The sequence below is a fragment of the Chionomys nivalis genome, chromosome 4 (assembly GCF_950005125.1).
Source record: "Chionomys nivalis chromosome 4, mChiNiv1.1, whole genome shotgun sequence".
NCBI lineage: Eukaryota > Metazoa > Chordata > Mammalia > Rodentia > Cricetidae > Chionomys > Chionomys nivalis.
This window is the reverse complement of record NC_080089.1, coordinates 34,602,837-34,626,531: the sequence shown is the minus strand read 5'-3', so window position 1 is coordinate 34,626,531 and position 23,695 is coordinate 34,602,837. Positions and strand designations below refer to the sequence as shown.

The 23,695-nt window shown below is 44.9% G+C and overlaps 3 protein-coding genes across 6 annotated transcripts in view; 2 read left to right on the top strand and 1 right to left on the bottom strand.

The window, feature by feature from the left end:
- The window catches only part of Fam118b (family with sequence similarity 118 member B), a 47,462-nt gene extending 37,007 nt beyond the window's left edge, over positions 1 to 10,455 (top strand). The window contains exons 4-8 of one of the 2 annotated variants that reach the window (XM_057766871.1): positions 625 to 852; positions 2,658 to 2,786; positions 4,871 to 5,156; positions 9,682 to 9,738; positions 9,950 to 10,455. In XM_057766871.1, the coding sequence (XP_057622854.1) occupies positions 625 to 852; positions 2,658 to 2,786; positions 4,871 to 5,156; positions 9,682 to 9,738; positions 9,950 to 9,963 (714 nt within the window). In that variant the 3' untranslated portion in view covers positions 9,964 to 10,455. Of the gene's footprint in view, positions 1 to 624; positions 853 to 2,657; positions 2,787 to 4,870; positions 5,157 to 9,678; positions 9,739 to 9,949 lie in introns of both variants that reach the window. The other variant, XM_057766870.1, reaches the window with a different exon arrangement.
- Positions 8,669 to 16,488, bottom strand: Srpra (SRP receptor subunit alpha). The gene is made up of 14 exons (XM_057766867.1): positions 16,258 to 16,488; positions 15,609 to 15,692; positions 15,164 to 15,327; positions 14,795 to 14,955; positions 14,400 to 14,556; positions 14,125 to 14,278; positions 13,843 to 13,931; positions 13,619 to 13,737; positions 13,405 to 13,491; positions 12,956 to 13,128; positions 12,649 to 12,862; positions 12,049 to 12,212; positions 11,869 to 11,967; positions 8,669 to 11,741 (listed from the first exon to the last, which is right to left on the bottom strand). Exons 1-14 carry the CDS (start codon positions 16,372 to 16,374, stop codon positions 11,613 to 11,615), a joined length of 1,911 nt encoding a protein of 636 aa, XP_057622850.1. The 5' UTR covers positions 16,375 to 16,488; the 3' UTR covers positions 8,669 to 11,612.
- A 197-nt stretch (positions 16,489 to 16,685) lies between these two features.
- On the top strand, positions 16,686 to 23,471 carry Foxred1 (FAD dependent oxidoreductase domain containing 1). 3 transcript variants are annotated; one of them, XM_057767363.1, is made up of 11 exons: positions 16,686 to 16,851; positions 17,444 to 17,664; positions 18,474 to 18,587; positions 18,848 to 18,966; positions 19,976 to 20,070; positions 20,406 to 20,463; positions 21,526 to 21,602; positions 21,831 to 21,991; positions 22,172 to 22,273; positions 22,459 to 22,563; positions 22,793 to 23,471. In XM_057767363.1, exons 1-11 carry the CDS (start codon positions 16,767 to 16,769, stop codon positions 23,045 to 23,047), a joined length of 1,392 nt encoding a protein of 463 aa, XP_057623346.1. In that variant the 5' UTR covers positions 16,686 to 16,766; the 3' UTR covers positions 23,048 to 23,471. The 3 variants fall into 3 exon arrangements, with proteins under 3 accessions (XP_057623346.1, XP_057623345.1, XP_057623348.1); XM_057767362.1 differs by having other exon boundaries at positions 20,362 to 20,463; positions 22,144 to 22,273; positions 22,793 to 23,468; XM_057767365.1 differs by lacking the exons at positions 16,686 to 16,851; positions 17,444 to 17,664; positions 18,474 to 18,587 and having other exon boundaries at positions 18,854 to 18,966; positions 19,980 to 20,070; positions 20,362 to 20,463; positions 22,144 to 22,273.
- The last annotated feature ends 224 nt before the right edge of the window (positions 23,472 to 23,695 follow it).

Below are 23,695 nucleotides of genomic sequence, written 5' to 3'. Positions count from 1 at the left end.
TTTCTGCCTTCTATAAAATGATAACTTAGAAACTGGGTGGGCATGATAGCCCATGCAATCCCAGCACTAGGGAGGCAGAGACAGGAAGATCATTGAAAATGTGAGGCGAGCTTAGTCAAAGTGAACTGAATTCTAGGCCAGCCAGGAATCCACAGCCAGACCATTTGTCCAGATTCAAACCGTCTGTCTAAAAGGCTTGTGCTCGCCGGGCGGTGGTGGCGCACGCCTTTAATCCCAGCACTTGGGAGGCAGAGGCAGGTGGATCTCTGTGAGTTCGAGACCAGCCTGGTCTACAAGGACAGGCTCCAAAGCCACAGAGAAACCCTGTCTCGAAAAACCAAAAAAAAAATTAAAAAAAAAAAATAAAAAAAAAATAAAAAAAATAAAAGGCTTGTGCTCATTTCTGTCTGATGTGGTAGTATTGATCACTTACTGTTTGCTAGACATTGTGTTTGGCATGTACCATCCTATTTGCATTATTGCAATGAGAGCTGATGACGTTTTAAGTTATAAAGTATTTTAAGTTATAAAGTATTCAAAATTTATAATTTCTGCAACTTAAACAAGTTAACAAAGCACTTATGATTTTTTTTTTTTTGTCTTTCAAATCTCCCACACATGCAGCGTACCAGTAATGTGCGGTCCACATTTTTCAAAGACTGTTTATATGAAGTATTTGATGACCTGGAGTCAAAGATGGAAGATTCGGGAAAACAGCTCCTTCAGTCTGTTCTCCATCTGATGGAAAATGGAGCCCTAGTATTAACTACAAATTTTGATAATCTCCTAGAACTCTATGCAGCTGACCAGGGAAAACAGCTTGAATCCCTTGACCTTACTGATGAGAAAAAGGTAAAATGTTAACCAGTAGTCTTGTCTTAGGGTAACGGGTTTTATCTTCCTCAGAAAACGTACCTTCTGTAGTGAAAGGGTATCAGTAATACTTTCACGTTGCTAGGACTAAAATATCCCACAGAAACCAGCTAAAGGAGGAAAGGCTTCTTGGAGCTCACTAGTGCAGGATTTTTTTTTTTTTTTTCGAGACAGGGTTTCTCTGTGGCTTTGGAGCCTGTCCTGGAACTAGCTCTTGTAGACCAGGCTGGTCTCGAACTCACAGAGATCCGCCTACCTCTGCCTCCCGAGTGCTGGGATTAAAGGTGTGCGCCACCACCGCCCAGCTAGTGCAGGGAACTTTAGGCATCACAGTAAGAAGAACACAGTGGAGAGGCTCCCTTTTGTGGCGGTTGGAGCATGTGGTAGAGACCATTCACATCATAGCAGAACAGAGCAAGAGAGTGGACCATAATTGACCAGGTTATAACCTTCATAAAAGCTCTCCCTTAGCACTCTATTTACTGGCAAGACCCCCCCCTCCCAAAATAGCATCATGAATTGGGGGCGAGCACTTAAACCATGAGCCTGTGATAGACATCTCCAGTTAAAGCTGTATCAGTGAGAAAGAAAGCTGCTTTCCTTGCTTGTACTTTTTGGTTGTTTGGTTTTTTAGGTAAAATCAGTATACATACAATAAAATACAAAGATTTTAAAGTTATGAGTATTGACAGTTTTGCCCAATCATAAGGATGAGGTTAGTCATTTGAAGATACTGGAACAGTAGTTCAACAGGTCGGCTATCTAACCAAACTTTGTGAGTTTCCAGCCAGTGAGGCAAAGAGAGAAATCCCATTTCAAAAATTTAAAAAGACAAATGGGAGTGAGCTGTGAGATGGCTCAGTGGCACTTACCACCAAGCCCAATGACCTCAGTTCAGTTGCCAGGATCTACATGGTAGGAGAGAACCGACTTCAGCAAGTTTTCCTCTGACCTCTGCATGTGTGCCATGATACCCCCCCAACATACACCATGTGCACACACACACACACAAATTTGAAAGGTGTTGATGAAGAGATGATTCCTTTATGGTCATTTGCCCTACTCTGTGATTTTTGTCATTTTCATTGTTTTGTTTCCTTGGAACCTGCCTTTTTGTCCAGCTTAGTTAGTACCCAGATAAATAGTCTGAATAAATGATTCCCTCAGTGCCACAGACCTGCCTCTGCTAGGGTAGTAGCTGGAATACTACTTTGATTGGGACCTGGGACCCAGATTGGGAATTGAACAAGGTGTGGGGGTGTATTCCTGTAATCCTAGTACTCATACTGCTGAGGTGAGAGGATTTTAAGTTGAAGGCCAGCCTGGGTTAAATAATGAGCAAAGAATGAAAATAAGCTGGGTATAGCGGTGCACACCTATAATCCCAGCACTCAGGAGGCAGAAGCAGGTGGATCTCTGTGAGTTTGAGGACAGCCAGGGCTTCACAGAGATATCCATGAGGGAGAGAGGAAGAAAGGATGGGAAGATGGTACCCGTGCTTGAACCATCACCAGAGGAAACTATCCATATTGGGTTGCAAATGCTGACAGATTCTAACTGCTGACAGTTACTTTCAAAAGAAGTCACTAGATTTGTTGCCATCATTCCTAACAGTCCTAACATAGGAACTTGGGCCCATCACGTTTTTGAATTCTTGTCCTTATGATAGCGTGAAGCTGGACAGTTATGTCAGAAGTCTAATCCTTAGGCAGCCTCTTACACATTGTGGCTTTGAAGCAGGTGCTCGCCTTGCCATCCTGTCAAGCTATGTATGTATTGTGCAGGTTCTGGAGTGGGCTCAGGAGAAGCGGAAGCTAAGTGTTTTACACATCCATGGGGTTTATACCAATCCTAGTGGCATTGTCCTCCACCCAGCTGGATATCAGAACGTGCTCAGGAACACTGAAGTTATGGTAAGTGGTGGGCTTTCACTCCTGCAGACATTTCTAAGCATATTCTAAATATTAACATAGGAGCATTTACTTCAATCAAAACAAGAAGAAAGTTAGACCTTACTCCCTTGTGTTTTATCCCTGAGTTTGCATGCCATCCTGAGAAACGCAGACAATTTACTTCAGGTGTCAAGATCAAAGGACAGGTATTTATTTGCCTATGCTTGGTGATCAGCCAGCAGATGGCACTCTCTCGTTGGCACCTTCACATACCAAGAATATATTACTTTCCTTCTTCATTATTTGATTTCTTAATAAGTCCATATCCAAAATAATTTAGGCAACTTTTTAAAAAGCAGTTATAGTTGGGACATAGATTATAAAAAGACTATCCACTTATTCACACTTAATTCTTTACTTAGAAAATTGAAAAGCAAATTGATTGGATGACAAAATGGAGATTTTCTTCTTTGGGTTTGTTGATCTTTGGGGTTCAAGTTTTGAACTTGTGGGCTGGAGAGATGACTCAGTGGTTAAGAGCATTGCCTGCTCTTCCAAAGGTCCTGAGTTCAATTCCCGGCAACCACATGGTGGCTCACAAACATCTGTAATGAGGTCTTGTGCCCTCTTCTGGCCTGCAGACATACAGACAGAATATTGTATACATAATAAATAAATAAATATTTTTTAAAAAAAAAGTTTTGAACTTGTTCACATATACATATTTAAACTGGAAATGCTTCTTGGGTCCAGCTCAGTGCTACAAATTTTCAGAACAGGGTCACATGGAATTTTTACGGGATGGGGCCAGAGAAAGACCAGGAAACATGATGTTTTCTGAAGTATAAGGGCCATATCCTTCGCCAATATTTACTATAAATATATCCATCATTGATACTGAGTGTGTGTGTGTACTATATGCACAGACACAAATTATGTATACACTCATGGTGATGCTTTTAGTAAGGTTTCTTTGACCAAATCTAATGATAGAATTATGTTTTCTGATGAGTAGTGGTTCAGTTTTTAAAGCAAAAATCATTTGAGGGCTGGCAAGATGGCCCAGTGGGTAAGGTACTTTCTCCACAATATGAGAACTTAGTTCTAGCCCTAGCACTGACATAAATGTCAAAGACAGTGGCATGTGTATATAATCCCAACACTTGGAAGGTAGAGACAGGGGAGCAGACCATCTGGGTCAGCTGAAGTTCGAATAAGAGACCTGCCTCAGTACATAAAATGGAGAGCAATGGAAAAGAACTCCCAACGTCAACTTCTTGCCTCCACAGATTACATGTAACATGCATGTACACATACATGTTCAGAAAACAAAAATTTAAAGTTGTCAAATTTTTTTCTCCAGAAAGTGGAAAGGGGTAAGATACATCAAAGACCCATTGGTTGTCTAATCAATCAAGAACATAAATCTAAAATATTAAACGTGCAAGATCAGTAAACTAGTGCTAGTGTGGTGAACTGTTTAAAGACAAAACAGAAAAATCAGTGAGATGACTCAGTTGTGCAAGCCTTGCAGTTTGACTTCAGTCCCCGGAACCCATGTAAAGATAGGACAGAGAAAAATGGATTCATAGTTGTCCTCTGATATCCACGTGCATCCTGTGGCATGCACTCATGTACTTAATCATATACACAAAATAATGTATATATTTTTTTAATATTTTTATGGTTTATTTAACTTTATTTTATGTGCATTGGTGTGAAGTGTCAGATCCCCTGGAACTGATCTTCAGACAGTTGTGAGCTGCCATGTGGGTGCTGGGAATTGAACCCGGGTCCTCTGGAAGAGCAGTCAGTGCTCTTAACCACTGAGCCATCTCTCCAGCCCCAATAATGTATATTTTTAAAGAAACAAAAGAACCTTCATATGAATGTCAGATAAAAAGTAGTTTTAGATCAAGCATCATTATTATTGTAATAATAACTAGGAAATCAAACCTTGTGATCTCTTTCCCTCTTAAATTTTGGTCAGTGGACCACTTCAGTCTGCTAAATGTAGCAGTTACAGACTATTGACCTTTTTTGCTTCAGCCAAATCTTTTGTCTGTCTTCTGTGTCAGTAATCTGTTGTTTTCTTTTCCTTGAAGAGAGAGATTCAGAAACTCTATGAAAACAAGTCATTTCTTTTCTTGGGTTGTGGCTGGACGGTGGACGACACCACTTTCCAGGCCCTGTTCCTAGAGGCTGTCAAGCATAAATCTGACCTAGAACATTTCATGCTTGTTCGGAGAGGAGATGTAGATGAGTTCAAGAAGCTTCGAGAAAACATGCTGGACAAGGGGATTAAGGTCATCTCCTATGGAAATGACTATGCCGATCTTCCGGAATATTTCAAGAGACTGACATGTGAGATCTCCACAAGAGGCAGATCAGGTAAGGGAAGGTCAAAGAGCAGCAACCCTTTGGCTTTTTGTGTTGGTGAGGAATAAAATCGCTAAAGACAAGATGAGGATGTGCTGTGTCAACCAGTTTGGGAAGAGGAAAAAGTGTCAGCCTTCAGGTCAAGCCAAAGTACCACTTTGATAATGGGAAATAATCATAATATATACCCTTGCAAGTCATCATACACATAGAGAGTAAGAAAAACACATAAGGATTCTTAGCTTCAGGCCAGCCAGCTTTCCTCGGTAGGAAAATGCACTTGCCACTCAAGCCTGACTACCTGAACTCAGTCTCTTAGCCTACTATGGAAAGGAACCTACTCCTGAAAGTGGTCCTTTGACCTCCACACCTGTGCTGTGGCACATGCATGCCCTGCTTATGTATCATTCATACACAGAATTTTAAAAATCTTTGAGGTACTGGAGAGATGACTTGTTAAGAGCACTTGCTGTTGTTCCAGAAGACCCAAGTTTAGGTTCAGCAACCATGTCAGGAGGCTCACAACTTCCTGTAACTCCAGTTCTATGAGATCTGACTCCTTCTTTTGGTCTCCGTGTGTGCACACATGTGTGCACACACACACATACCTGCACACACAATAAATCATAAAATAAAATTTTGAAGATGCTTAGTTCAAGTGAGGTTCAATTAAAATTCAGGTTTCAAAAAGGAGATAAATGACTATAAACTTAGCCTTGGCTAAGTTTATGAGGAAATTTCTTTCATGTATATATCAAAAATTTCAGGACCTTTTGTTTCAGAAACACTTCTGATAAAATTTATCCTGTAAGAAAGTTTCCATAAAGAAATAATGTGATTACACACACAGTTGAATTAAAGATGAAAGTGTGACAAACCATGATGGTACACAGCTATAATCTCAGCACTCAGAGGCTGTGGCAGGAGGATCAAAAGGGCAGCATAGCAAGACCCTAACTTGAGGTGGGGAAAACCTGGGAGCCTTAGGGGAGGAATAAGGCCAGGTCTAGGGTATGGTCATTCTGACTCACCCACCCAATTCTAAAGGAATTTTCTTGCTGTTTATTACAGACTGTTGATAAAGAACCTGGCTTTGTTGGGTAGTTTTTTGATTTTTCTTTTTTTGGGGGGAGGGAGTTGTCTTATTTTTGGTTTTTGTTTGTTTGAGATGAACTTGCTTTGTAGACCAGACTGTCCTCAAACGTAAGAGACTTACCTGTCTCTGCCCCCGAATGCTGGCCTTGAACTCACTGTATAGTCCAGGTTGGCCTACAACCAACTCTGAATCCTCCTGTCTGAACTTCACAAGTACTGTGATTATATAAACACATACCCACTCTGCCCAGCCTGCTTCAAACTTTTATATAGATAATTTTACTTTATGTTCATTGATATTTTGCTTGCATGTTTATCTGTGTGAGGGTGTCAAAAGCTCTGGTACGGTAGTTATAGGCAGGTGTGAGCCGCCATGTGGTGCTGGGAATTGAACCCAGGTCCTCTGGAAGAGCAGCCAGTGCTCTTAACTGCTGAGCCATCTCTCCAGCCTTGCTTCTAACTTCTTAATAAGTATTCTTGTTACCAATTTGAATGTATTTTCAATAACACATTAAAATACAGGTGACCTAGTATATATTCCTAAATCTCATCATTCCCAGAGATGACTCCAAGTAGGATTCTTGTTGTAATATGAGCAGCAGGGCTGTGTCCCCGGTACCCGGCCGCCTGCAAGGCTAGCTTATGCCCTGAAATAATTACACGGAAACTGTATTCTTTTGAACACTGCCTAGCCCATTAGTTCCAGCCTCTTATTGGCTAGCTCTTACATATTGATCTAACCCATTTCTAATATTCTGTGTAGCACCATGAGCTGGCTTACCAGGAAAGATCTTAACCTGCGTCTGTCTGGAGTGAGAGAATCATGGCGACTCCCTGACTCAGCTTCTTTCTCCCAGCATTCTCTTCTGTTTACTCCACCCACCTAAGGGTTGGCCTATCAAATGGGCTAAGGCAGTTTCTTTATTAAATGAAAGTAACTCCTCCATCAGATTCTAATATAGTAAAAAAATTTTTGTGTTCTGTCATGGCAGTGCTTGGTAGGCTGAAGCAGGTTCTGGGCTGAAGTAGGAAACTTGTCTTTTATTTGTTTATTTGTTGCTGTTTTTTTTTTTTTTTCAGCCTACCTCTGCCTCCCAAGTGCTGAGATTAAAGGCATGCACTAAGACTGCCAGGCAAAACTTGTCTTTTATTTAAAATTCTATTACTATAACTAAGCATCAAATGTTTCACATACTCTTCCTCTCTTCCTCTCTCCCTCTCCTTCTCTCTCTCCCCAAAGGCCTAGAAAATACTTAGAAAGGCAAAACTTTCAGGGTTTTTGTTTTGGTTTTTCAAGACAGGGTTTCCCTGTAGTTTTGGAGCTTGTCCTGGAACTAGCTCTTATAGACCAGGCTAGCCTCGAACTCACAGTGATCCACCTGCCTCTGCCTCCCGAGTGTGTGTCACCACCACCCAGCAGGTTCTCTTTTGTGAAATGATCTGCTATCTTTTTCTTGAGGACAGTTTTTCTGGTGTCCCTCAGTGTGACAGACCTTTAGGCTGATGTTTGCACCATTGGGTTGAATTTTTCTCTTTCATGTACTCTGATTACATAAACTGGAGATAAGCTATAAGCTCTACAGTTAATTTGATCTATACTAGATCTTTGTTTTTGGTTTTTTTTTTTTTTTTTTTTTCTTTTTGAGACAGGGTTTCTCTGTGGTTTTGGAGCCTGTCCTGGAACTAGCTCTTGTAGACCAGGCTGGTCTCGAACTCAGAGATCCGCCTGCCTCTGCCTCCCGAGTGCTGGGATTAAAGGCGTGCGCCACCACCGCCTGGCACTAGATCTTTGTTTTTGGAGACAGGGTTTCTCTGTATAGTCCTGGCTGTCCTCAAACTCAGAGATGTGCCTGTCTCTTCCTTCAAAATACTGGGATTAAAGGCATGCACCACCACCGCCCAGCCTGTTTATTTTTAAATTAAAGGTTTTCCATATGGTCGTGGGCTTTCTATTGAAATTGCCTGTCAGGTAACTTCCAGTCTAACAGAGCAGTTTTTCTTCATTTTATGTGGAGTCAAGCCTGTCTTCCACCTATTATGCTTTCTGTCTCAGTCAATACATGCTGCTAAGATGTCATCAAGGGGAACAGAAAAGTGTACAGCATTACTATAGCAGCACCTATCTTAGTACAATGTTATTTCAGCTATTTAAGTTAGCTAAATAACCAGTTTAACTAAATAACTGATTTCACCAATGCATTCTTCCACAGTTGTAAACAAAGCTTAATCTTGTACACTTTAAAAAAAAAAATAAAAACACGAGAGTTTCACTCTATGAAAATATTTGCCTGAAAATAGCTGTGTAGCTCAGGCTGCATTCACCCTCACCCTCCTAAAACATGCATCGCCATGCCCTCCTTTGTATTTATTAGTATATGTGTGTGTGTTTGTGTGTGTGTGTGTATCACATGAAATAAAGCTAGTGAGACTGAGGTACAGAATTTTTAATTCAAACTAACATACTTTGAATTAAATTTGAATACAAATTTAAATAAAATTGTGGGCGTGCTTGCTGGGAATAAAGTAAGCAGCCATGTTTTGTCCACATAAAATGTTTTGGGAACTAGAGACAGCTTAGTTGGGTAAGAGCTCTGACTGCTGCAGACAACCTGAGTTCAACTCCTAACACCCATATGATGGTTTACAACAAACTGTAACTCCAGTTCCGGTGGTTCTGACACCCTCTTCTGGCCTCCTCAGGCACCAGCTATGCACATGGTGCAGAAACATATATGCAGGCAAAATACTCATGCACATTAAAAAAAAAATAGTCTAAAAATTAAAATTGGAAAAAAAATGTTAGCTGGGTGGTGGTGGCGCATGCTTTTAATCCCAGCACTTGGGAGGCAGCGATAAGTGGATCTCTGTGAGTTCGAGGCCAGCCTGGTCTACAAGAGCTAATTCCAGGACAGGCTCCAAAGCTACAGAGAAACCCTGTCTCAAAAAAAAAAAAAAAACAGTTTACAAGCAGTCTTGTAAAGTCTTATGAAGTAGTACACACTTATTCTAACTACCAGGGAGGCTAGAGCTAGAGGATCTACAGCTATAGCCTAATGTGGTAACACAGTGAGATCCATTCAGACAAAAACCAATCTTAGTGCAGTAAGGAACCCACTGCTTCTGTTTAGTATTGACAGTCTGAAAGTTACTTACCTCATCTTGTGTCGTGTCATCTTTAGTTAGACCCTGTGCCCTTAGCTCCCCTTAGTTTTCATTTTTGCCATTAACAGTTTTAGCTTTCCCAGGAACAGCTAAGACGGCTGTGGGTAAAGGCATTTGCTGCTAAGTCTGACAACCTGAGTTGTATTCCTGCAATCCACACAGTGAAGAGAACCAATACCCAAAAGTAGCCCTGACTTGCATGTGCGCACACACAAAGATAAATGGAAAAAAAATTCCACTTCTTCACCTAATGCCTATACCAATGTTTTGTTTTTAGCAGGGATGGCAAGAGAAGGCCAGCTAAATGGTTCATCTGCAACACACGGTGAAGTAAGAGGTATACTACTTCCTATTCTATCAGTCAGCAGAAAAACTTCCTAAAACTTTTAGATTGTGGAAAATCAAAATTTGCCTTTCCTTACCTATCTGAAATTCTCTGAATCTGCTTTCTGAAAACTTAGGACTGAGTGACTTAAGCAAGCACCAGCAGTTTTAGATGCATAAACTTCTTTTGTGGACTTCATTCTTTTCCTTTTGTTTCCCCATAGGCTGTAGTACATGAGCAAGCTGGAGACATCACCATTAGACCATGCTATGGGGCCTTCCTGTGGATGTGTGTGACAAAAGCAAACATACAAGAACTCAGAACAGCTCCCAGGAAGTACCAATACCCTAAGCTGAAGCTTGGGGTAGAATAGGGGTAGCAGTGTTGCACCTTCCCTTCATGCTGGCTGTTTCTTGATACTCTGCTGCCTGGTTCAGTTTAATACCCAGTGACATCAGGACTCAATGCAGCCCCTACCCACCCCAGGGCAGGGCATGCTTGTCTACACAGCAGACCAATATGATGGCTCCTGGCTATGGCTGGCAGCTCTGCAGGACTTGGGGAGCAAGAAGTCGTGGAGTCAGTGGGCTTGTGTTGCAGTTTTGTACTATTGGTTTTTTCAATTGAGCTATGGCTTTTTTAAAACATGACTTGAAGCTCTAGTTTTCTAGATCTTTTACAGTGTACAGTATTTTACATAACTGAGCTGTATTAAAAGCTTGTTCATTTACATGCCAGGGCCCTGATTCTACATTTAAGAGTTGATTGTTAAACATGAATGCATTCTATTTTCATCTTAGACAGGATGATCTTTCTTAGGACAAGTTGTCCAGTTCCTCAGAGCACCGTTAGCTCCTTTCATGCCCTTCTTGCCAAAAAGAAACCCAAGAATGAGTTAGCATTTTAGTTTTAAATCCTATATGTAAATATAGATCTAAGAGGCAATTTCTTTATGAAATTTATTTTCTTATATAAATTATGTATTTCTCTGGGCAGACAGCCTTCACCTTATTGCACTAGTAGCACATCTGTAATACCAAACTACAGGACAAGTCTTAACAAGAGGTTTGTGTTCTTCAACGTAGCACTTGTCTACCAGGCACTGTAGAAGAGGATGGGGAAAAGCCAGGACCTGCTCAGGAGGCCAAGGGTTGGGTGGAGTGGGGTATAGGACAACGATAACCCTTCTGACAACTGGTTTTCTCCCAGGAAGGTAAACATGCAAAGCTTACATCTGGATTTTGGGAGCAGGGACAAGTTGGAAGGCAACTCAGCTCCCTTTGTTTCTGAGAGAAGTGGACACTCACCTTTCACTCATTTGTAACAAGGCCTAACTGATGCTTTGGGGCAGCAATCAGGTATAGAGTTCATCATCAGATTTAGAATTAGCAGCAATTAAGAATAGACCACCATCACTGCCACAGTGAGGTGGCTGTCACCCTGGCACCAGGGACCCGAAAGCTGTATATTCTAGAGAGAGGTGCCATTAAGACCCAGAGCTGGCTCTGGAAGTAACCCAATAGAGCTGGGACTTCAAACTGCTCCTTATCTCAGATGGCTCTGTGATCACACTGGTTAGCAATACTCCAGGTGTTGGGTTTTCCAACCATTGGTCAAAGCTATGATACTGAATCTCGGCAGAGTGGAGGAGATGCCTGAGAAGGAAGAGGGAGGCTTGTGTGGGGTCATCGGGCAGTGACTGTAACATGATTACGCCCTCCTTGCAGGAGGTAGGCTGAACATGGAGTAGAGTTAGGAGCTGCAAGTCCCCTCACTCTGCCTTTGCACTACACTGAAGACAAGTTGCTCACATACTCTAAAGCACATTCTTGATACAGGAATGGGGACTTGGGGCAAGCGGCGATTTGGTATTAGGCAAAGCCACGTTAAGCCTTCATGAGGGCAGCCACCACAGCCTTGGCGTTGAGACTGCGTAGGTCACAGTAAGTCTGGCCAGTGCCCACAAAGACGATGGGTTTGCTTGTAATGTATGTCATAGAAATAGCAGCTCCCACCTGAAGAAGGAAAAGAGGATGGCCAATCAACTCAAGTTCTATTTACACAAACACCTCAGCTTCCTTTTGTAAAGAAGCTCATTCCACCTTCCTGTCACATTCATTATCCAGTATTATCCACCTTTACCTTGTCATCAATGGTGTCAAATTTGGTAAGAACAATACCATCAATGAGCCGAGGTGTTTGAGCCATAGAATGGTCAGCCAAGGCTCTGTTGAACTTGATCTGAAAAGGGAAAAAGTAACATAAGAAACCATCTCATTTGCCAGGTTTAAGTTGTGAGGGGAACTAGGCCCAATCCCTCACCAGCTGATCCACGGCTTCATTGCCTACTAAGGCCTCCCCCACAAACAGCACCAAGTCAGGTGTATTGACAGTAATGAGTTTGGCCAGGGCAGTCATCAGGGGGGCATTGTCTTGCATGCGGCCAGCTGTGTCCACCAGCACCACATCAAATCCTTGGTTGCGTGCTAGAGAGAGAAAAATAGTTAACTCCAAGAACACAACTGTCACTCATACTGCCAACTTAATAAGATTTCTTACTCTCTATGAAGTCACCCAACTGTCACTCGTGCTTACTGCCAACTTCTTGGGATGTCCCAGTCTGGCTATTTGAAAAGCCTATCCTGTTTACTTACTCAGACTCTGGATTTGGTTACAAGGTAATGTGAGAAAAAACCTGTCCTATTCTTGGTCACCACCAAAACCGTTCAGGGAAAGGATATAAATAGGATAAAGGCTGTGGTTAAGATACACTTGCTTTTTTCCCCTTCAACTACATATATCACCACCCAAAAACATCACCCATACCAGTAACTTATTCTGCCTGCTCTGGTAAGCCTAAGCCTGCAAATTCCTAGGGAATTACAAAAATGACACCATAAGCCCTCTTGGTCCCCACACTACCAAAAGCAATGGCTTCCATGGCAATGCCAGCAGCATCCTTCCCATAGCCTTTTTCAAACAACTGCACCATCGTACGACCGCCATGCTTCTCAGGGGGATGGAGGGCAGTGAGACGTCGGGTGTGAGTACGAAGTTGCTCAACAGCCCCAGCCCGAAATGTATCACAGGCAGCAATGAGGACACTGAAGCCATTCTCTAAAAGCCAAAAGGAAATCTGCAAAAAACAAAAAAAGCTGTCATGTAGAAGCAGGACTCTAAGAGCACAGGGTGAAAAAGTAAAAGCAGCAGGCTGGAGATCTGAACCGACCTTGGCAAGATTAGTAGACTTCCCCACTCCATTAACACCGCAGAAGGTGACAACATAAGGGCGCTGGCGACGTTGGGCATCCATAATATCCCGGAGCATGTCTACGCGACGCTGTGGCTGCAGAATCTGTACCAGAGACTCCTGTAGAGCTTGCTTGACTGTGGAAGTCACAGCTTAAAGGGGAGATGGAGGGATTCAGTCAGAAAACCAAGTATCATACTTGATACCTAACATCTTTCTGATCTCATAAAGATCATGCAGTCTCTTTCCAAGAATTCAGATCATACTAAGTACTTTATTAGCTCATTTAAATCATCTATTAAGTTCTAAAGGCCGTTCTATCATTAGCAGTTTAGAAATTAAGGTGTTTGCCAAAAGGCACATACCCAAGAGGTCTGACTTTTTCACCTCTGAAATGCATGTGTGCTTTATGATGTGCAGATACTTACTGCTAAATGTCCCCATCACTTTCCCTTCCAACTTGTTGGCAACAGATTCACAGAGCTGGACAGCAATATCTGCAGCAACATTCTTAGCTGAGGAGAGTGGGACAGCTATGAGTTCTGTGTTAACAGTGATCCGTTCTCAGAGTACAGGTTAGAAAACGGTTCTACCCATTATCGACTCTATGCCACTTAAGTCAGCCCAGTCCTCCAAACTCACCAATGAGATGATCGCGCATCTTGTCTAACACAGACTCCATGTCTTCGCGACTTAAGCTCTTGGAACCCACAAGGCCCTTCAGCATCCCGAACATGCCACCCAGAGTTCCCTTGGTAGCACTACAAGCACAGAAGGCCACAAATACACATAAGGTCAGCAGGCAGAAGGTATGGCTCATCAATTCTGCAGCCATCCACGCCACCTCCCACCTGAAAGTCTTCTACCTAGGTTTGGTGTTTTGAGTGGCCCCTTCATCATCTGAGCTGCTGCAATCCAGATCTTGAAGCTGTCCCCCAGGCCCAGTTCCTCGAATCTGGAGGACATGGGTAAAGGAAGAAGATGGGATCAGGAACACTAACAGCTAAGGAAAGATCCCATACCCTGTCAACATTGTCTGAGACCTTGAAGAAACTCCAAATACAGTTCACTCCTCTCTCAAATCCAGGTATACCCTCCAAGGCTTTCTGGCTAATGGTGACCTTTCCTCTGATCTTTATGCCTCTTACCAAGTTGATATCTTCAGACAAGGCAGCCTCTGGGGTTCCATTGGTGGTAGGAGTACTGTAATCCAAGACTTCCTTGTTAGCACAGCCACCTAGTTCCCAAACCCGGGGTGCCTTTTTGCCCTTCTCCTTTGGAATATCTGACTTTGTAGACTTGCTGCAAAGGATCATATGAGAAAGGGTTATGGTAAGAAAGTAGAAAGAACAAAAAAAAAAGTTCCCTAACATCTAACACAGCTGGGTAAGTCACCAGAGAGACTGATTAGCCTTGTGCTCACCTGGATTTGTCCAGACCCTTCCCATGCTTCTGAATGAACTCCTCTCTCTTCCTGCGTATCAGCTCCTCTTTGGAAAGTTCTCCATTCTCGGGTCCCACTGGAACACCTGACTTTTCTGCAGGGGCTATTTTGCTAGTAGCCAAAGGGCCATCAGAACCTGTTAAAGAGAAACCTCACTGAAGGAAAAACAACAACACAAGCCCTAACCACCCCGATAATAACTACACTTTTTCCAGAACCTTAAGAGCAAACTTGGACCACAGGAGGATGGAAGAACAGGGTGGTGAGCACTTACACTGAGGGAGGCCAGCAATGACAAGAGGCCACCACACACCTTTTATAGCACCATCTTAACACTTTTGATGGCCTAGCATGTTCAGGAAGATCAAACACACCTTCCTTTTTGGCCCCCTTTTTTTTGTTGTTTTTTGCTTTTTCCTTGGTCTTCTCCCCCCGTGTTTCAATCATGGACCTCACGGGTTTCTTAGCTTTTTCAGAATCTTCAAACTTCTTCATGGTAGTGGGAGCACGGATTTTACTGCTCTCCTCTGCTTCACTAAAGAGAAAATAGAATGGTTGGTCTTTCAACTCACATAGAAGAAAAAAAAAATCTGCCTCCAGAAAAAGGTCCCACACATCAAAGAGACAGTCAGAAATGAGCTGCAAAATGTGGCTGCTTTGAACCTGGAAGTTAATATTGTTGAGCCACCTGCAAGCAGCGCACTTATCAAACCATCACTGGTTTTAAAATGGGGAAGTCTCACCGAAGGAGCCGCAGGAAGTCATTCTGGAAATCAAAAGTGCCATTCAATAGACTTAAAGCACTTTGCTGTTGGATCTCTGTGCGGTATTTATCCCGAAACAGCCGGTGCACATCATCTATCAATTTGTCTACATAGGTCAGTGTGAGGATCTTCTGAAAGCCAACCTGTTTATGGAAGGAAACAAAGCCAAAAGATCTCCTTACATGGCAGCCCAGAATGGAATGAGGCCAACTCAACCCAGGCCTCCAGAGATATAAGTTTCCCGTCCTGAGAGGTAGCCAATCTTCCCACCTTGCCCAGAAGTTGTTTGCTTTCTCCCCTCCAAATTTCAAATGTTTCATCTATTATTTCATCACACACCACACACACAATACAGTTAATTGGGTTGATCAATGTGGATCCTGTAGAGAACATAACTCCTCTTTTTAGAACACCCTTCACTTACCACAAACACCAGCTCAAACTGGTTGTCCAGTTTATACTTGAGTGTGAGGGCCTCATGAGTGAAAGAGTTGTTACCTCCCCGTTCCTGGAAAAACAGTGTTTCAGCGTTCAGGCAATCGACAGCAAAACCAGACTTTGAACTACGCTTGGGCAACAACCAGATATTATTCCTGGCCTCAGCAAAGGAGTCCTGGGACATTTCTCTCTAGCACCCGCCAGAGAGAGACACCGAGGGGGTAATGTTGGGATTGAAGGCATGACACGTGGGAGTCGGAAAACAAACAATCATATATAAACAATCAGACCTAGCAGCTGGGAACCACTTAAATGTTCCTAAAAGGTGTTCTCTCATCCACAGTCTCACCCAGCCTCAAAGCAAGGGGAAACCAAGCTGCCCCGGAAAAGCGAAGAGAGGAATAGAGCCTCCTAATAAGCCGGAATACGGCTACAGCCCCAGACACGGAGGTGTGGGGGGCGTCGTAAAGTTTCGGGATACTGTGATGGCAGGCAGGCAAGGCAGTCGAGTCTAGGTGGCCGGTAAGCAGTCAGTATGCGGAGGGCAGGGCGGAAGGCATGGGGTGATGCCTGGAAGGGGGACTACAGACTGGATCTGAGGGCTAGCCCGGAGTTCTGCCCCGCGGGGGTGGTACCTGCAGCAGGACGGAACGAATCAACGCGTTCACGGGCCCGGTGCACGAATCGCTCACGCCCTGGAAACACCAGAGCACAAGCCCGCCCTTCGAGAAGATGGTGAAGAAGTCGAGCATGACTGGAGCGGGAGAAGACTTGGGGCCGAAGCCGGCGCCGGGAACTCGGGCCGCGTCCGCCGCCGCTTCCTGCTGCGCCAAGCGCGGGACACGTCACACCAGCAGTCCCCGGAAACCGGCTCAACCGCACTTCCGCTACGAGCCACCGGGATCCTGCCCCCTCCCCGCCCAGGGCGCGGGCGACTGACGTAAAGCAAGACCGACCAATAGCGGGTGTGGGCGTGGCTCCCGGGGCGCTGAGTGCCTATAGCGTGGAGGGGTGGGGTCCGAAGAGGAGTGCTAGCTAATCGGCGCATTTACGTCAACGCCCTGTGGCGCGGAGCGATGACTAGTGGCACGGGAGTGGGGCTGAGCGGCACTTCAAGCTGGAAGAAGCCGGGCTCTGAAAGGCCATGCTTCGCAAAGTGCTGCGAATTGGCTTGGGCTCGGGCCTCTCAAACCGTGGCCTACGCACACGCAGAGGAGGCTTTACTCTGGGTAAAGCTGAGGGCACCAGAGAGTATACTATACAGAGTGGTTCTGGGGTACCCATAACCTCCACATATGTGACCTTCAAGGTTTGACACCCTGTCTCAGGCTGGCGGGACAGCGAGTTAGCTGGGGAAAGGGGTAGACTTGCCTGCTAGAGATTAAGAGTTTAGGCAGGTATATGGACTTCAAGGAGGCGCTTCCCAGAAACAATTCCATATAAATGGAAGCTTGCTGGTAGTAATGGATATTAAAGATAAGGGTGACCAGCTTTACAAGGCTGTGTAGTATGGAATATACTAGGAACTCGTGTTCCCTGGGCATCGGATACCTGGGTTGGAGATGACTGCAGTTGAATATCTGAGAATGAGGTTCAGGAGAGAGAGATCTGCAGAAGCTAAATATGTGAGTCACCTAGCTTGTCCGGGGAAGTAGAAAGTGTATTTTAAAAAGTCGGATCTTGATCTTGGGAGCGAGGATGACTTTGGAGACGTGCCATCCCACGTGTCTATTCAGCCCACCTTTTCCTGTGCCTGCCCTCCAACCCCACACCACGTAGGAAGGAAACATAAGTCCCTCTAACTGGAACTATGCCCTGCAGACTGGGATGCAAAGGTGTCTGAGTTTAAGAAGAAGATTGAGTGCATCCTGCCTGGAAAGCAATGGGAAGAGCCATACGACACCAGCCACCTGCCCCCGAAACAGTCGGATGTGGTCATCGTCGGAGGTGGGATCCTTGGTCTGTCCGTGGCCTTTTGGCTGAAGAAGCTGGAAAGTAGACGAGGTGCCATTCGGGTGCTGGTGGTGGAACAAGACCACTCGGTGAGATCAGGGAGTAGGGTACTCATCTTAGTGAGGACACAGCCTGTACGTTCAAAGGACAGGGATTGTACATTGGACCTTGAGAAGTAGTTCCAGATTCTTCCACCGAGAAGACCCTTGGCAACAAGATTGTTTTGTTTGGGGAGGGGAGGAGGTGGTGTTACAGTTGGTTAATCTCTTTGGAGACAAGGTCTCAATAAAGACTGGCCAGGCCAGTCTAGAAGTCAACATCCTGTCTCAGGCTCACAAGTGCTGGGATTACAAGTGTGCTCCAGCACATTTGCCCAGACGTTTCCCTATAAAAGCAGATTCTACACTGATTGTACTTCAGCATTTGAAGGTCTGTCCACGATAGCCTGTATTTGGGCTACTAATTAGTGCAGCTTCCTCTGCCTTCTGTTAGGGACCATTATTTCTGAGGTCTTAGTTCTTGTTTGCGATTGGCAGATGGCTGCAGATCTCCTGTCTGTCTTCATTTATAGCCTTCCTTTTGTAAACTCTTTTGTAAATGTGTTGCAGGTTAACTTCCTACCCTTGGGCTTCCAGGCCATTACTATTTTGTTCTATTATGTCCAGCCCTATGAAGACAATTGACTTCTGCTCAGTTCGTCTGCCATCGATTTAAAATGCTATGTTCATCTATGATCTGTGGGTTGACTTGCATACAGGTTTATACATCCTTGCTTCTTGAGAAAGGATTTCCCCTTTAAGTTTAGATATGTAACTGAGAACTTTCATTGCAGGATTCCCTTACATATGACGTCATGACAATCTACCTCAGTTTTGTTTTTTGTTTCTGTTTTTCACAGTATTCACGGGCTTCCTCCAGAGGGCCTTCTGTGGGTGGGATTTGGCAGCAGTTTTCTGTGCCTGAGAATGTCCAACTCTCCCTCTTTTCAATCGACTTTCTACGGAACATAAATGTATGTACAGTAAGATTCGAGAGGTTGGGTGGGGAGCCCTTCCTTAGCATAAAGAGCAGAAGCGTAGCTGGCAAGGGGAACCAAGAATATGTAGTCTTAGAGGCAGCAAGACATTGTGATCCTTGACCATCTTCCAGTGTTGATGCCTAGAGAAGGGTTTGTCCTGATCTGGGGCATTGACCCTGGGAGCTGTAGGGAGAAGGCCTGGGGACTCCCCTTTACGTCAGCCTCTTTGGAGAGCAGCTTTTCTCTGCACACAGGAACACCTGGCTGTAGTGGATGCCCCTCTTGTAGACCTCCGGTTCAACCCCTCAGGCTGTCTCTTGCTAGCTTCAGAAAAGGATGCTGCCACCTTGGAAAACAACGTGAAAATGCAAAGGTGGGTGCATAGCACTGCCCTGAGCTGCTGCTTGCTTCCATACTTGATGAGCTCCTGTGCCAAGATAGACATGGGGAAGCTAAAGGTGATGTCACAGGGACCTCCTCTCCACTGGCTCATATTACCAGGAAAGATAGGCTTGTTCAGACCTTCACGGTCCGTGAGCAGTCATGGACAGAATGTGGCTCCTGCATTTACCAAACCATAACACCCATGTAAGATACACCCCAAGCCCAACAACCCAGAATCTCTAGGGAGTGGCTTGGGAACTGGGCTTCTAATAAGAATCCTAATTTAGGGGTCAGCAAAGTTCTTTTTATAAAGGTCAGACAGTAAATATTTTAGGTTTTGCTTGTCATTCTGTCTCTGTTACAACCTGTCTGCTCTGCCATTACAGCACAAAAGCAGCCACAGACAAAAAATACAACTGAGTATGGCCCATATATAAAAGTAAGCAGTGGCTTCGCTTTAGCATGTGAGCTTCACATTAGTTAAGGGTCAGACATCTTTGTAATATGTTACTCACAGGCTCTCTTCTGATATGATATAAATCTCACTGGTGACAAGAGATAAATGTTTGCAGATGCTAACTCATTTAATCAGAACATCTCATTTTACATGTGGGGAAACTGAGGCAAGAAGACCTAGTAGAGCTGGCACTGTGGCTCAGTTTAAGCTAGACACTGGCTCAGAGCAGTGTCTCTGAGCACTTTTATTCCCCAGCCCGTAAGTGTTGCAGAGGAGATGCTCACCTGAGGGTCCAGGTTGTGCTAGGCAGTAGAGAAAAGAGGGTTTTACAGGAGTAGATGGAACGTGGTTCCTCACCATGTTGTGAGAGAAGATGGAGTAGGTTGGGCAAGAAGGAGTTGAGAATTCTGAAGGGAGGAAGAGTGTAGGGAAGGAAAGATGAACCTTCATATTCAGCAGTCAGGAGAAATGGGGGGTCTATGTTCTTTCCCTCTGAATACTGTCCCTAAGACATTAACTGAGATGCACACATTTCTCTTAGGCAGGAAGGAGCCAAAGTCTGCTTGATGTCTTCCGAGCAGCTACAGAACAAGTTTCCCTGGATAAACACAGAAGGAGTGGCTCTGGCCTCTTATGGTGAGGTTCATCTGCAGAACACGTGCTTGCTTTCCCTGAACATGGGCACTGAAGATCTCCTTGGGTTGGAAGTCTCAGTGTGACTTCTCCACACTGAAGGAGGACTAATTCCTCCTGAGCAACAGGGCCTCCCCAGACCTTGCTACATCTCTGGCCTTCAGCATGACAAGACTCCAGTACAGCTGGTCAAGATGACCTTTCCAGCTTCTAAAGCCCTAAAAAAGTGTGTGGGGTAATCAGTAGGAAGAGGAGGGTCCTGGTGCTTCATGAATTTGTTTTTCCTCATGTCAGGGATGGAGGATGAAGGTTGGTTTGATGCTTGGTCTTTGCTCCAGGGTCTTCGTCAAAAGGTCCAATCAATGGGAGTCTTACTCTACCAGGGAGAGGTGACACGTGAGTCCGAAGTCTCTTTCCTTTAACTTATGTCTTGCAGCCAGGACAAGGCCTAGACCAGGCTCTGCCTTTTTGCTCACAGCACATCCAGGGTTGGCTGTTTTCTGTGAGAGGGGTACTGCTAAACAGCTTAGCTTTCTCCTCCCTGCGCTGCCCTGCTCCTGTGTGGCCAAGTTCATTCTGGTCTCTTGATGTCTGTTCACTTGAGTACCTATGGGAAAGCACTTATCCTTCCCATCTCCTTTCTTTGAGAAACCAGTGTTGGTCGTGGAGCTAGGAATGTAGCTGTTAGTGGGGGGCTTGCCTAGCATGCATGAAGAAGCCCTACGATCCATCCCCCTAGGTTATATTCCCATCATCAGAGAAACTGAGCACAGTCAGTCATACATGCCTGTAATCCCAGAAGAATCAGAAGTTCAGGGTCATCCTCCACTACATAGCAAGTCTGAGGCCAGTCTGTCATACATGAGACGCTTTCTCAAAAGAAACCAGTGTGATCCCCCTTTCCCTCAAGGACTCTGTGTGTGTGCGTGTGTGTGTGTGTGTGTGTGTGTGTGTGTGTGTGTGTCTTACTGTTCTGTTGCTTTGAAAAAACACAATGACCAAAGCAATTCTTATAAAAGAATTTAATTAAGGGCTTGCTTATAACTTCAGAGAGTTAGTCCATTATCAGCAATGGTGGGGATCATGCTAACGGGCAGGCAGGTATGGTGCTAGAAAAGTAGCTGAGAGTTCTATCCTAGTCCACAGACAGCAGGCAGAGAGAGAGACTGACCCTGGTCCTAGTGTGGGCTTTTGAACTCAATGCCTCTCCCTAGTGACACACCTCCTCCAACAAGGACACACCTCCTAATTCTTCCCAAACAGTTCATCAACTGGGAACTAAGCATTGAATATATGCACCTATGGGGGCCATTCTCCAACCACCTCTGTGAGTGCATGCATGCCTGTGTTGATGACAGCACTGGGGATAGAGCCCAGGGTCTCATGCATGCTAAGCACATGCCCTACTGCTGGAATAACCTTTCCTGGAGGACTTATTTTTGAATTTCTTTCCTGCAGGATTCATCACTTCATCTGGCCAAATGCAGACCCCAAGTGGGGAACAGGTAGTCTTGAAAAGAATCAACGAAGTCTATGTAAGTCCCAAGTTCCAGTGTGTTCCTTACTCCAGTAATGGGGCAAGAAGGGTGGTAATCTGCCCAGATATAGGCCTTCTGTCTGCTTCCCAGTACTGACGAAGTTAGGCTGAGGAGGAAATAAACCTCTCAGGGTCCACTCTGAGTGTCATATCATCTGTTGTGCCCTTGTACTATATCTCTCTCACACACCCCAGCCTCCTTCCTCTTGCCCTCTGTTGTCTATAGGTAAAAATGGACAAGAGTCTGGAGTATCAGCCAGTGGAGTGTGCTGCAGTGATCAATGCTGCAGGACCCTGGTCTGGGCAGATTGCAGAGCTGGCTGGTATTGGGAAGGGACTGCCTGGCACCCTTCAGGGCACCAAGCTACCTGTGGAGCCAAGGAAAAGGTAACTATCTTCAGGCAGCTAAGGATCAGAAAGAAATGATACAAAAGTTCCTAAACTTTTGTTTTGTGTGCGTGTGTGTATGTGTGTGTGTGTAGTCTAGACAGAGGGTTGGTGCTATTCCTGCAATGTCTTAACCCCCCCGATCATGACAGGTATGTGCACTTATGGCACTGCCCCCAGGGACCAGGTCTGGAGACACCATTGGTTGCCGACATCAGTGGAGTCTATTTTCGGCGAGAAGGATTGGGCAGCAACTACCTAGGTGGCTACAGCCCCACTGAGGTAAATTAAGTTGCAAGGGAACAGAGACGAGATGCCATTAAAGAGGGAAGCCTTTGAGTGCTGTATGTTGTTACTGAGGTTAGCACTGGAATCCACTGAAGGGATTGATTATAGGAATCAGATCTGGGTATTATATACTACATATTATAAGCAGTATATAAGCCTTGCCTCTACCGCTCACTTAGGAGGAAGAACCAGACCCAACAAATCTGGAAGTGGACCATGATTTCTTCCAGAACAAAGTGTGGCCCCATTTGGTCCAGAGGGTGCCATCTTTTAAGACTCTGAAGGTAACTAACGGAATAATTGTTGCTGTTGGGCCTGGGAATCAAATAGGATTGATGATCCTGGAGCGCCTTAGTCCCTTTGACCTGTCGTGTTCCCTCCACCTAACAGTCACTAAGGAATCTGTGGATCTGTCCCATCAATGAACCCTTTAGCAGCTAATCCCTAAGCAAGGGTGTGGGTTGAGCATGTCTGCAGCTTTGCCAAAACCTTCAGCATCTTTTGCACCTGCAGGTGCAGAGATCCTGGGCTGGCTATTACGACTATAACACTTTTGACCAGAATGGCGTGGTGGGCCCCCACCCACTAGTTGTCAACATGTACTTTGCTACGGGCTTCAGTGGTCATGGACTTCAGCATGCACCTGGCATCGGCCGAGCAGTGGCAGAAATGGTACTAGATGGCCAGTTCAATACCATCGACATGAGCCCCTTCCTCTTCACCCGCTTTTACTTAGGAGAGAAGTTACAGGAGCACAATATCCTCTGAGCATGGAAACTCTTCTCTGGGCCTCGCCGGCCCAGGTGTTGTCCTTGCCTCACATTGGCTGTGGTCACTGCCTGAGTATCCCCAGGACCATCCTCCTAGCCGGGCCACTCTTCCCCGTGTCTCTGGACATGGAATGAGCATAGACACAGAGATCCAGGCCAATGGAAAGTGGTGAAGTGGGACTCCAGAGTGATTGTAGTGCAGGCTGATGCCATCATCCAAAAAAATTGGGCTGGTATCCTGGGTATGGGGCCCAGGACTGGCCTCCTTCCTGGTGGGGGAAATGGGTCTCTGACCCCCTGACCAGAGCCCAGGTACACAGCATTCTAGGATCACCTGGCCCAAATGTATGGACTCGTCTGTTATTTAATCAATATATGTGATTAACCCCTTCCCTCTGGTCTTGTGTTCTTTCTGCTTCTCTTGTACAGCAGAAACTTTTGAAGTATCATGCCATTAAAAAGGCAGCCTCATCTCTCAGGAGTGTTTCTCAGATCCTTTGTGGGAGGCATCCTGTTTGCAAGCTAGTATCCCCTGTCCCTGAGTTCCACAGGAACAGATGGTTCCAGACAGGAGAAATGAGATCGTCTAGTCAACCTATAAAGCCCCAGCTTCTGGCTACCAACATTCAGTCTATAGCAGGATTCA